The 14,231-nt window shown below is 31.0% G+C and overlaps 1 protein-coding gene across 4 annotated transcripts; it reads right to left on the bottom strand.

Annotated features, from left to right (window-relative positions):
• Positions 1-301: 301 nt before the first annotated feature.
• LOC113396468 (KH domain-containing, RNA-binding, signal transduction-associated protein 2-like) lies at positions 302-6,138 on the bottom strand. Of its 4 annotated transcripts, none has more exons than XM_026634406.2 (8): positions 5,812-6,138; positions 4,560-4,684; positions 4,177-4,286; positions 3,425-3,630; positions 2,646-2,765; positions 2,193-2,365; positions 1,652-1,891; positions 302-890 (listed from the first exon to the last, which is right to left on the bottom strand). In XM_026634406.2, the coding sequence occupies exons 1-7, from the start codon at positions 6,020-6,022 to the stop codon at positions 1,661-1,663; spliced, it is 1,176 nt and encodes a 391-aa protein (XP_026490191.1). In that variant the 5' UTR covers positions 6,023-6,138; the 3' UTR covers positions 302-890; positions 1,652-1,660. The 4 variants fall into 4 exon arrangements, with proteins under 4 accessions (XP_026490191.1, XP_026490190.1, XP_064074979.1 ...); XM_026634405.2 differs by having other exon boundaries at positions 1,665-1,891; XM_064218909.1 differs by having other exon boundaries at positions 1,665-1,870.
• Positions 6,139-14,231: the final 8,093 nt, after the last annotated feature.

Genomic DNA, 14,231 nt, shown 5'->3' with positions numbered 1-14,231 from the left:
GAACTATGTGATAGGGATCCTGTCTTTTATATTCGGTCTTGGCCACCATTTCAAGAAACAATTGTTTTTTCTCAGACGGCGCGAAATAATTATGTAGATCCTTATGATTTACATAATCATCCAATTTTGTCCAAAGTTAATCAATCATCCAATATGTACATCATTTGGATTCATCCAATTAAAAGGTAAAAATAAACTATGCAAAAACTTTATTATTCTGTTTAAAAAAATACATACTTTTAAATTACCGTATGTAAGGGTTGCACCTACGTTTCTGCAGTTTTATAAATTAAAATTACGGTTTTTCCTTTGAAATAATTTTATTTCTAAGTCACACAATTTTTCCAATACATATTATTTTGTCTTCTTGTTTCGGAGTTTGAGGAATAGTTTTGTTAAGATTTGTATTACATAATTTAAGGATTAGTAAGCCTACGATTTAAACTAATTCTAGTTTTTATTATTTAATATCTAGATTAAAAGATGTTGAAATATTTATTTTTAAAAAGTTCAATATTATTGAAAGTTGAACTTTATAGTAAAGACTACTTTTATTTAAAAATTGAATTTGTTCTTTTAACAAAACTAATTTCTATAAAATGATTTTTAAGCAATGCCCACGCATTGTGTTGACAGAGAAAGTTCACAATTTATTATTTATTTATTTTATATATATTATAATCAGTATATTTTACAATAATTTCTTTTTGATACCTAATTTTATATTTATTGTATTTTTGTCATACATTACGTTTTTCTTTTTATTAACAGTGTTGTCATATAAATACTTTTTTTGAATTTTGAGTCCATTTTTATTTGCTTATTTTTGCCATTCTGTTTTTGTTGTTATATACTCACCAATCTTATGTGAACGTTTCTTCTGTGTTGTCCTGAAAATTTATCATCCTAATATGAATACAGTTAAATAACAAAATAATAGATTTTCTTATTATTCCGTCAAATCATATCAAAATTTAACATACGAGCAAAATAAAATTAATGAGATATCTTATTTAAAAAAAGCTTAACATAAAATATGTGCGTGAATCAGAGTCTAACGATATAAACTGTTATTTGTTTCGTCGAACTATAGTCAGATTTAGTAAGGGTCATCATTGTCATTAAATAAATAAATATTTTTTCTAATGGTCTTTATATAGGAAATTAATTTTCCTTTTATTTATGTACAATACAACAGTATTTCAGTCGTAGTAAACTATGAATGTTACAATTATATGCTTAGAAAGTAAGCATCCTGTGAGGGATTTTGACAACTTTAACTTGAAATGGCCCTCCCATTTGTATTAAATATTAGTCTGGACGTAGAAATCATATAAAATTATATGACACATTTCGGTCCCAAAGTAATTAACAACTTCAAAGTAGAGTAATGGACAGTCCATTTCTATATCAACAGTAATGTCAATTACACAAACGCGTAGGTATCTTACGTGTCCATAAATTCAAACAGGACCAGCCTTCTTTTTACTCTGTAGTAACAGGAATTTTACATATTAGCATATAATGATATATGCTAAAATGTTATTTAAGATAAATATAAGAATTATTAATATGTTTTGCTCAAATTGATAAAGGAGTCGGGAGTCGTCAATCGTTAAGAGCTCGTTCCACACACTAGTAAAGTACGAACAGCGCGGTACTACTTGGGCGCGCGCGCGTAGGGCGAGGCGCGCGCGTAGTGGCGCGGCGCGTTGGACGGGCCGGGCCGCCGCGTGCCCACGTCGCGCGCCGACGCCTTGTACTCCCGGGGCTCCTCCTTGTAGTACGAGTCGTCCTCGTAGTAGCGCTCCTGGCTGCGCTCGTAGTAGTACTCGGGCTCGGGCGCGGCCCGGGGAGGCCCGCGGGGCACCTGCGTGGAGCGGGTGTATATCTAATGTGAATGAGATCGGTGAGTATGTGTATTAATTTCAATTCTATTATTAATGCGCATAATATAAAATTAAAAAAATATTAATGATCTCATAAATAACGAATATCATTTCAGATGCTAAATTCAATATCAATACAATATTTTCCATTGTTATATTACAACATAACAGACAACAATTTAATTGGGATATGTTTTAAATCTATCATCAGAAAACTGAGTGGTGCTTGACTGGATTTAATATTCAGTGAAAGTACACATGTTTCATCAAACAAATACTTTAAGCTAAATGTAAATATCTTACGTGTGGTTCTGGCGCAGCGTAAGGATCTTCATACGAATATGACGACTCCATGGCGGAGCGCGCTCGGTCCAGTATGCTGAAGACCTTTGTTTTAGCCGGCATGGGCCTCATGGGCGCCGGGGGCATGCGGGGCGCCGCGGAGCGGGGCGCGGCGAGTGGTGGGGGCGGGGCGCCTGGAACAATAACAATATATTCATATAAATATTTTTATTTAATACAGTGAGATTTTGATGTGATGTGTCTCTACAATATTTTATTGATTCTCAGCCAATACAATTAATAATTATACTATAAATACATTTATCCTAATTATAATAATAATAAGTAAGAGCGTCATATACGCACGATAATTAAAAGCAACAACATAATACTACCAGGTCAGAACTACGATTTTTAAACTCAACTATCCCCTTTCCCTACAATTTACCCCAATGGAACAATAATAGACCTGACCTGTCATCCTAAGCACAGGATTCTGGTAGGAGAAGGAATGTTTGGTGACGGTGCAAGCACTGTATACGACGCTCTTGCTATCGGGCACATCTAGCAAAGGCCGCTTCGGCAATCCCATATCTGGCGGACAGATTTGTCCATAAGTGAAAATTGTATATGATGATGTTTGTGAACCCTTGACTAGTATTTAAAACAATTGTCCAACTTGATAAGATAATCTGTGGCTGTGGTTTCGTGAAAAGGGATGCAAGTGTGTAAAAGCAAGTCGAGTCAGCAAGCCATTTGATTTGACCAAGAAGCGCGCTCGATTTTATCAAACCATTTTCAGAGAGGACATACTGTTAATGTAGCTTATTACTAAAGTGAAATCTCAGAAGTTACAACTACAGTAATTTTAGTTGCAATTTTCGCCATTCACTGTTGAACAGTTGCTTTGATATTACTGTTTAGGGGTGTAATAAAATAACAAAAAAATCCGCCATGTCTCAGAAACAAGTTTTTTTTATATGATTTCCATAATTGGACAGAATGATTCATGAAAATGTTTTTAGATGCAACTTGTGTGCTTTACAGTTTGTGGTCAGCGTGCTTCCAGTTCAGTTGTTTGTTTGTTATTTGTGACAAATTGACAAAACAGTGATTATGTCCAAATGCTGTCTCATTTTGCACAATACCCACATAAAGACGTCCAATTTTTGACCAAATATTCCACATACATATTTACCCATGGATTACCAGTGCTAATTTATATATATATATATTTATTTATAAAAATTAACCTCTTTCCATAATCTCCCGCATCTGTGTCTGTCGGATCATATCGTTGGCATCAGGAATAAGATATTTTTTGACCTCTGCCAGAGCATATGCAATTCTGGCATGAGCTTCCGCAGGGGGTGCCATTGCAGATACTTCTACATGCAGCTCATCAGATAAATGGGCATATTTCGGATCAAGAGAGTTACGGAGTTCTTCTTCTTTTTGTCTGGAAATAATTTATTGAATAAAATTTTGAAATTAGATTACATTTTTGCACCGATTCGCAGTGTCTGGGCATGTTACAGCTTTGATTCAAATTACATGATTATAGTTTAGCTCTTTTGAAGGAGCATTAAATATACCCATCTTAAATCTGTTCCAACCACAAGAGAAAAGCAAAATAAGCAATTGGTCGAGAGCTTGAATAATCAGATTTACATATTTTTTTTATCGCATTAATCTTTGGAATTTGTAAAAGTCAGATTAGTAATATTCTTGCATTTGATAATCAGATTCTTGATATACTTTAGAATACTTAACATCACTCTATGGGGCCATATGGCCATATAAAGATGGAGCACAAACAATTAATGCAGGTGAAACATCTAGTTTTAAATACTTTACTAAAGATAATATACATTTCAAAAGTTTATAATATACTTAACATTATAATTTCTCTGAATACAAATTTGTATCTTATACCTCATAGATTATGTAATTTTTACCTGAAATCTGTATCAATGCTTCAGATAGAATATAATTTTTTTTTTACCTGTCTCTCATGGAACCTCTGCCGAGTACAGCCATTTTGCACATTGTTTCTTCTTGCAATTGTTTCATAGTATTACCCTTTGGTCCCAATAGTTTGCCGACAAAATTTACCTACAAATTCAATATTAAATTATAGTATTTATGTATTGTAAAAGTGCGTAAATGGCAACTGGTGGGCTAAGGATTTCTCATCTACTGGTTTACTTTATTTTGCCATGAGAATATTTTGATAAAAGAGTTGAATAATATTATTACTAGCCTAAAACAGAGTGAAATGAGCCTGTCTGTCCTACGACTATGAATATCTTGATGGGAATATTTTGCAGGTACTACATTCAGGTCAGACAATATAGACTACCCGACAACATATTCTCATATACTTGCCTTAGGGTGTTCTTTGACCGGTACCAATACTTTGACAGTGACTTTGATTGCTTTTTCCCTGTAGACATCTAGATATTTAAAGTCTTTTGGTGGTACACGTCCTGATGCCTGCACTTTTGCTACTTCTAAAAAATAAATAAAAGATTTTAAGATTTACTTTTTCATGGCATAGTTTTTATATTATTTTTTTATGATATGGACAGGCAGATGAGCATCTCCAATGCAGCACTAACCTTGGGAACTAAGATGTTATGTCCCCTCTGCCTATAGTTACACTGGCACTCAATCTTCAAACCAGAACGCAATACTGAGTACAGCTGTTTTGCAGTAGAATATCTGTAGAGTGGGTGTTTTATACATAGACAGGCTTGCACAAAGCATAAGAGGACAAAACCCAGATAATCAATATTTGACATTGAATAGATGCTTTCATTAGTCAAGAGCTTGAATAATCTATATTCATTATAGATTTGCAAACTAAATTGGGGTTTTGAATGTCAAAGACTGTTATTGGATTTGCAAGTAAAATGAAAGTAGATATAAGTATGTATTTATAAGTAAAGATATATTAATCAATTACTGTTAGTAAAGCACAATATAGTTGAGCTATTAACAAATCACATTTAATACATCAATTTAAGGTTTATTTATCTTCATTTGTGGTCGTTTAGATTAATAATATATAAAGGCATGCTTTAAAAAATGTTTTGAGCTTGTTAAATGATATTTGTTTCTATATTTCAATGTTTTATGTATTGTTTGAATAACAATAAATTAATATAAAATGTGTAATTCATTTATTGAAATATAAAATAAACATTTTAAAATAGAAGCGAACCGTGATAATGAGTCTGAACTAATACCGTTAATTGGTACCTTGCTTTTAAAAGGTAAATGATCTCAAGATACTTGGCCTGTCATTATTCTTATCAACGTAACATAAGATTCTACTTATTTGATATTTTATAGTAAACAACAATTATTATTAATAACAATAATACAGGTCACTATGACATAATAAAATTTAATTTAATAATAACGATTTAATTGGTGTAATTATTGTATCGTTATTTTAGTGCAATACATGCAATACATATATATGCATACATATATTTGTATTTAAAGACAATTAAAATGCAATTATTTTTATACTTCTAGTATTAAATGCTTATTTTGTTATTTGTTATACCTTTAAGATAAAATTCTTAAAATTTATTAGTTAGTTATTGAATAGATAAAATGATAGACAAACCTGTGTCAATAAGACGGGATGAAATAGGAAACTTTGTGTTATTCAATTTGATTTTTTCACTCAATAGTTCTCTCATATATTCGCCGGCTTTTTCGTTAAGTTTGGACCCCTCTTCGCCATCTTGTTCGTGATCATGTTCTGCCATATCTTGACTTGCATTTCTTTTAAAATCACTACTGTTATAACCATTTTTATCGTATTTCTCTGCCATTTTATATATTTGTTTATCTTAAGATTTTACAAAATTACTATATACATAAAACACAATTTATGCGTCATGCGGACACAATGTCAGCTTTATTTTATCTAAGTGACGCTTAAACCAAAGATAATAGCTAAGATATAGACTATAGAATTATAATTTTTTCTTCTACATCTAGATGTAGAAGAAAAAAATATAATGAAATTGTATCCGGTCATAGTAATTATGGTTTAGTCGATGTTGCTAGAAACTATTTTTTTGTAAGTTGATTCGAAAATATACGATTAAATTTTAAGACATTTATTAAAGGCAAATGACAAATTGAACTATTTCGTGGCGACTAAATTTTTTTAAAATATCGGATCGTGAAAACTATTTTTCAGCAAATTCAATATTCTCATTTAAACCAATTATTTCATAACATACCGTCATTGAACTGTTACCTAAAAGTAACAATCAAGACTTTAAATTGAAAACTAATTAATATGTAGTTTAGTTAGTTATATTTAGAAGTAAATTTTACGATTGACGCTATTGCACTTCATCCTGACTAATGAGCACAATTTAATTTAATTGCAATCTAAGCATTGTGTAGTACTTGGGTCCTCGAAAACTATAGATTTATTTCAATACCATTAACTCTTAGTAAGAAAATTATATTAAATCAATTGCTAGTACACTTTGACACAGAAAATTTGCTGCTAAGAAATTTCGATTTGCAAGTAGTCTTTTCCATTGAAATTCAATGCTAGTTAAGATATTATGCTATTTATCATTGGAAGCCAAGATGTTCCAATATTCAAGGCGAAATCAAGTACACACTCCCTGTCCAGTGTAGTAGGACTAAAAACGCAACCATAAAAATAATCTTTATGTATAACGAATTTAGTTATAATTTACAATTAGATAGAAAATAATTTTTTTATAGCTTTATTTAAGTTAAAATGGCTACTGTTTTATAAGTTTCTTAGTGTCAATTTTTGTTTGTTTATTGGATTTATTGATTTTTTGTTTGTCTCTTGCGTGTTGCATGACAATTATATTAAATTCCTTATTTGGTGCCACTATTATTTCAATTTTCTTCGTTATGAGTCGTAATACTAACACATCGTCAAAAATATCCTGGAAAGTAAAATTAATTTTTACAAAATATAACGTTAATATAAAGTAAAGGGGACGCTTTTCATATCAAACATTCATCAACATCAATTAGGTTGTTATAAATGTTTTATGTACTAATAATAATATGCCAGTGAATATTACAATTTCCTTAGTACTTATTTGTGTCATCTCTCCCAAGCGTTTCATACCGAGGCCATAGTTTGTGGCGGCCATTAGGTTAACATTTGTTAAAATAGGTATTCCTGAAAAGAATCGTTGTTATGTTATGAAAAAAATATTTAATAATTTTATAAAATTATGGTAACAATAGAATGGATGTTTTGCATATGATAATTTGTCTCTTTTCTAATTATCACCAGTGAACTGCCGTATTTGTCTTCTGATTAGCTTATTTAGCGGATTCCAAGGAATTTACTTTTTTTGTAAAGGAAAAATCGTTTCCCCCACGTGAAGTAGGGGAGTAAGTGGGACTCGCCCAGAACGCCTAGTATATATTTATTACATAAAATTATAAAAATGAAAATATGTACCTTCTTTATTTGTCATGATAACTCCTTCAACGGAATCGTCTTCCATAATTCTGTCGACTACAGGATTAATCTCATTCAAGGATGCTGTCTGTTTGATTAAATACATATTTTAAAGTTTATTATTAAATTACACATTCTACGCAGAAATTGTAAATGGTTTATGCGATTGTTTTGTTCTTGGTCGTTTGTGTGATCCCATCTGAGTCTAGATCCTGTCTAAGTACCACCCATCAGTTTTAATATCGCTTAATAACAATACTTTTCATCGCTTCCTACTGGTTTCGAAGCGAGTGAGCCAAAGGACTCGATATTACAAAGCAAAGAGTATATTTTAGTCGGTCGTATTGTCAGCACTAAATTTGGTTAATATTTCGAACAGTGTCAATTTTAATCACTCGCCATCAGTGATAAGTGTAATTAATAATAAAATATACAACTTTGTTTCCACAACTGTCATATCCAGTACGGTGACAAATTTTCTCAACCCCATTAAAGCCCATTTTCTACTTATATATCTTTGACATGAATACTTCGAAGATTGCAATGGGGTTAGGTTTTTTTTATTAGTCGTTACGGTTTCTTTACACATAATGCGACGTGTATTAAGAAAAAAATAAAAATAATTATCACATTTTTTATATTAAAGAATTATGTTAATAATTTATTTTTTTTATTTTTATTTTGATCACGAATCTTATTAGTATATGAGTTGCGAGAACTAATTTGGTATTTCACTGTGGGCTAGGTACCATACCTTACCATTCTCAACTCCAGAAATCAGTCGTAAGTAAGAGTCTCCGCAGAATTTATTACGAACTCAAAAATAAAGTGAAATAAAAGCAGGCCGTTAAGAATAAGAACCTCATATTTTTAAATAAATTAAATATGCAAATTACTTTAAAAGGATGTTAAAAAAAGCGTCTCCACAAAATATTGTTCTTTCCACAAAAAAGTAAAAGTCGTATTAAAAAGCTACTTACGATCCTGACAAGCCATTCATCATGCGAGTCTTTTAATAAATTAGATACTATCTTCATAATTGTTATCTATGAATAAAAATAAAACAAGCAAGCAAAGCTAGCGGACCGAATTTCTTCTCTAAAATGTTTAATGATACGTCACAATTAATTATAAATTACGTTTTTTAATTCTTGCTCCTTTTAAGTAATATTTCCTTTATTGTTTTTGTTTAGGTAACCTGTGTATTACATAACTCGTGAACTCTTTATCTGCGACCGCCATGATTTCAATCGAGTTGGTCATGATTCGATAACCAATCAATTCGTCTAAGATATCCTGTTATAAAGCCGAATATGATTAGTAATAGTTTAATAAAATAATATATATTCAAAAATAACAGTCCGTTAATTATCACAAACTACATTGTTTTTAAAGATAACGTTGCACTAAGTTGCTCCAGTGTTGATTGATGGATAGATATATTTATAGAAATCATTTATAAATAGTTGTGCATTCCCGAATTTGAATTGGCGATCATGTCTACTGAACTAGGAACCAAGAGATCATTTCACAACGTTATGTCCCTTGTGCCTGTAGTTAAACTGCCTCATTCATCCTTCAAATTGGACCACAATGTTTAATATTTCTTACATTGTCATTGTCTATGAGCAGCGGTGATCACTTACCACGGTGGCTGTTGATGATGATGATTGGATGTTGTAGGATATATGATGAGTGAGTGGTAGCTTAAGCATAGAAGTAATATCAAAATATTCAATTGAAATAACATCAAATGAATAAGAAAAGAAAATTAAAATATTTTTGTTTTTAAATTATTGTAATTATTATAATGTTACTAAGCTAATTACTTACAATTTCACCAATACTGTGCTGAAAGATAGATGTTAAAGACGGCAATTTGTTTATTAATATATTTGTCATACTTTCTGGAACAGTGCACAGTTGAACGTTATCTGAAACATAATATTTGACAATAGTACATGTACTTCTACAATCTTCCGCATATGATTGTGGCACTTTATTAATTGATACATTCACTAGTGTGTTAATAAAAAAAAGGGATATAGTTAGCATCTAATTTAATAAAGAGCAGGATAAAGATGATGTAAGGCACGTTCACCACTTAAAATCATGTGGCTCATTTGCTTTGTTACTTTTCTAATTTAATTTAAAAAAAAAAATTGTCTTCTTCAATAAATCTTTAATCTTTAATTTGACAACGCGTATTAGGAATATGCTCGTAACGATTAATTAAAATTAAACCAAGATGGAAATTCAGTTTGACGTTAGTAACATTATCGACCATAGACTATAATTAGGAAGCATCTGATTTATACAATTAATATTAAACTAATAAAATGATTACAATTTAATTTAAAAATATAAATTGAATTTACTCAAAAAGATAAAATGGTATTTATAAATTATACATTTTTACATACTTTGATGAAAGTGCATAATTCCAACGACATTTGTATTTTTTTCAATACGTTTTATTGTATTAACTGTGTTCGTGTCAAATTCCTGTAAATAAAATAATGTAATTTATTAAATACATAGCATGTATACAGTGACACCTTGGCTTTACATTTTATAGACAATTGAATTAATCAATTAAAAAAAAATCGGGATTCTCGTTTTACATAATAAAGCACGAAATTTAAATAGATAAATTTAAATAAATTAAATTTCGTTATTTATATACTGAGTGATTTAGTCACTAAAATAAAAATAAACTCATAAAAGAAAAAAAATATCGTGGTGAAACCCCGATTTAATGTATTTTACGGTATGGGTATGAGCGTTTTCTTTGAATAAAGATTTCCGAAGGTATTTTGAAGAAACTCACGCTAAAGAGTCGCGGTGCTTGCGCAAGAAACAAACGAAAATCGAGCTAGAGTGATATTGAACTTAAAAGACCATCGTAATGTTACTTATTTTTATCCGTTCGAAATCGTGATGGTGAAGTTAAACATAGGATATATAAATAATCCTGTATTTAATTAATGGAAAAGAACAAACAACCACTGAGTTTCATTTTAGTAGATTCTATATTTACTTATAAATGTTGTTTAAGGAGAGATGAGTTAAACAATGTTCTGTCTTTTTCTTTCGAATGTAAAATCGTCAACGGCAGAAAGAGATTGAGAGATTTTTAATAAAATGTATGTAAATTACTAGAATTACTACATAATTTTAAAATAAAATTCTCTCGCCACGTTCGTCTCTGTCTGAACGCGATAAACTCAATAATTACCGAAAAGATTTTCATACGAGTTTCGCTAATGGTCGAAGAGGTTCATGAGGCAGGTTTAGGTGCATAATTCATTAAATAAGGGAGCTTCGGTGTGGTGCTCCACGTAAATCAATAGATAAATTATATACTATTTATTTACTTATCACTTTAAAAAAAAGGATACCAGCAATGCCCTAAATTAATTAAGGAATTACTAATATTCCTATTTACCCCTTCTTAAGCTTGTCACTTGTGTTAGGAGTGGGGACGACAATAACCGAAGGGGTCTGGATCGATCCTGTGACTTTTACATCGCTAGGCGGCCCGTAAACCATTGCTCTATTGACGCATAATATTATATATAAATGTTGAATGCAGGTTTCGTGCAAGCCCGTATAGGCATGTACCAAACCACTCATTAGATATTCTACTATTCTATTTTTGTGTTGCGGTTTGAAGTGAGTGAGCCATGAAAACTACAGGCACAACGTAACATCTTAGTTCTCAAGATCGCCGCCACATTGACGATGTAAGAATGGGTAATATTTATTACAGCGGCATTGTCCATTGGCCCGTCCTACCTACACATATTACTGTAGCTAGTAAGTTATATCTTTTAAACTAAAACAAAATTAAAATTATATTAATCTCACGCTTGGTAAATCTCTCTTGTCGATCTCCCTTTTATAAACTGGCATTTTATTTAAAAGTGATATATCAATAAAAAATATATTTTATATCTCAAAATATAACTTACAAAAAATATTATAATGTCACAAAGATAAGAAATGTTATAAATCAGGTTGGTTGTCTGCAGATAAATTATGTTACTAGTATAGTAGAAAATCCCCATTTTAATGAATTACTAAGATACCTCTTTACCCCTCCGATTAAGCTTAAAGCTTGTTAAGAGTGGGTACGACAATCGCCTAGGGAGGATTGAATTGAACCTGTCATTGTTACATCCCTAGGCGTCCTATAAATAACCGCTCTAGTGACCGTTCATAAAATTATTATTTCTTGCTGAAATATCTGCGATACTGTTAATTCATTTACACCTTCATTCGAGGAAATTTTAATAAATAGTATAAGTTCATTTATTATGAATTGATTACTAGTTGTAGCCTGCGGTTTCGCTCGCGTTTTAGGGATTGTATGTACGTTTGCCAAATTCCCTTCCTTGGACTTCGGGCTTGCTTCATATCAAATTCATTTTAGACAGACATACAGAGTTACATTTGCGTTTATAATATTAGTTGAGATGAAAATTATTAGTATTTATTAAATAAGTATATTAATTAAGATAGTACAATCAATATTTTATTTCGTATTAAACAATAACTTAACATAATTGATATAATTGTCAGAAATTAATTATTATGACAAATAAACTGGCAACAAAGTTCGACAAGCATTAATTTTTGTTAAAATAAAAGTTTTAATTAATATTCGTTGATTTCAATCGACGCTCTGTGGCTCTGAAACTTGTCATTCGTTTGAACGAGTCTAAAGCTGGCAGTCCACGGTATGACGTAACCAAGCGATATACGGAATGCAGTAGTTATTCGTGACTGGCTTATTGCTTGGGTCATCACGGCTCTAGGCAAAAATATTGTACAATTGTACGATAATATTTGCGGTAGAATTAAATTCCTAATTCGATTATTCATATCATCTGACATATTATCTGGGACTTTTCTCTAGGCCTTTTCTTGTTATTATTAGTGAAAACCGTTATAAAATCCGTTGCGTGTTGAGAACACGAAAATGGTGTAGAGTTAGATAACATTATGCTGTGTGTTTGTGGACGAATTTATCGCTAAAAAAAAATTTTAGTAAAAAAAATATATTCAACTCTTACCTCGTATTTATTAAAGGTGTCTTAATGTTTCTTAAATAAAAAAAATATTAATATAAATTAGCAAGACTTAAATCAGAATGTTTTTCGGTCATGGCTTCTTTTATTTTTTAATCGTTGAAAAATTAAGAAGTATGTTTCAAAGAGGATCATCGATTTTTTTTTAAGTGTTTTGTTATTGCAGATTTCTATTTTTGAACTTTTTAACAATATATGAGTATATGACAATAAGGATAATATAAATGTTCAGTCTAGCGCTGTCTCGCGTGGATTGCACACGAAAAGTACTCATCATAAAAGTTGAATTTAATCACGTTTCAATTATTGAATAAATTTATTGTGTTTTTTTTAATAATCACTTTTTTATCATTGAAATCTGTTTCTTAATCTACACTAATATTATAAAAGCGAAAGTCTGTCTATTACCTCTTCACGCTTAAAGCGCTGAAACGATTAAGATTCAATTTGGCATGGAAATAGTTTGAGTCCCGGAGAAGGACATAGGTTACTTTTTTTAATTGACCCCTCGACATCGTAGAATGGGTTGTAGACGGTTGGTGTTACATAGGTAAAGTTTTATATATTTCGCGCGGATAAAGCTGCAGTTTCAACTAGTATAAATAAGTAAGCCTGTAACTCACGTAAGGCTGTATAAAATCACGCTGCGATCAATAGGAGTATCAATGATATATGTTGCAAATAGGGGGAAAATTATTCCTTTAGAGAGCTTTCATTGCGTGCGCTATGTAAACATACATGTAGACATAATCTGTAATATAGCCGAGCGATGTCGGGACGAGCAGCTAGTGTCCCATAAAATTGTCCTGTAATATATGTATATTTTTGCTTTCCTCTGAGGCGTTGCACAAAACAATATTGCCCCCGGCGTCAAATCTGCTAAACTCGACGTCTGCAGAAAAGTTACAAACGTCAAAACCGTAACCTAGTATTACAAACGAAACTTTTGACGTTTCTCCCCAATTCTCCCCTATTTATAAAGTATATGCAGACATTATAAATATAATATATATGAGTTTTATTTATTAAGGCATTTAATATTAGCATTGATTTTTAAATCACATAACGCAAAATATACAAAACAATCAATAAGACAAAAACTGTGCAAAGAACCTTATTTTATCTATTTTAATACCTCGATTATTAAATTTTATTGACATAAGAATTAATAATAATACGTTATTAAATATATACAAATATGAATTAAAAATAGTTACTGTATAAATCTTGTAAATATCAAACGCGCCATTATCTTGGTGTGCGTGACAGTCACGCTTGACACGCGCCAAACGTCAAGTACTTTACTTGGGTGCGTGTATTTATATAAATGTCGGCCATTATTTTTTTCGATGCGTTCTCTGCTTTTACAAATAAATATACTAAACAAAGAACAATAAAATAAAGTTACAAATGTACACAGAATATAAATACTTTTCATCGAAATACATATTATTGTAAAAACTAAACGTACTT

Source organism: Vanessa tameamea, chromosome 25, assembly GCF_037043105.1.
Source record: "Vanessa tameamea isolate UH-Manoa-2023 chromosome 25, ilVanTame1 primary haplotype, whole genome shotgun sequence".
Lineage (NCBI taxonomy): Eukaryota > Metazoa > Arthropoda > Insecta > Lepidoptera > Nymphalidae > Vanessa > Vanessa tameamea.
This window is presented reverse-complemented; position numbering and strand designations above follow the sequence as displayed.

What these genes read in the sequence shown, in the direction of transcription:
- LOC113396468 (XM_026634405.2), bottom strand. Translation starts at nt 6,022, where the DNA reads ATGGCAGAGAAATACGATAAAAATGGTTATAACAGTAGTGATTTTAAA. An exon ending in ATCCCGTCTTATTGACACAG is followed by an intron (nt 4,685 to 5,811) that starts GTTTGTCTATCA and finishes TTTATTTTTTAG; the next exon opens with AAGTAGCAAAAGTGCAGGCA. An exon ending in CGGTCAAAGAACACCCTAAG is followed by an intron (nt 4,287 to 4,559) that starts GCAAGTATATGA and finishes TTGAATTTGTAG; the next exon opens with GTAAATTTTGTCGGCAAACT.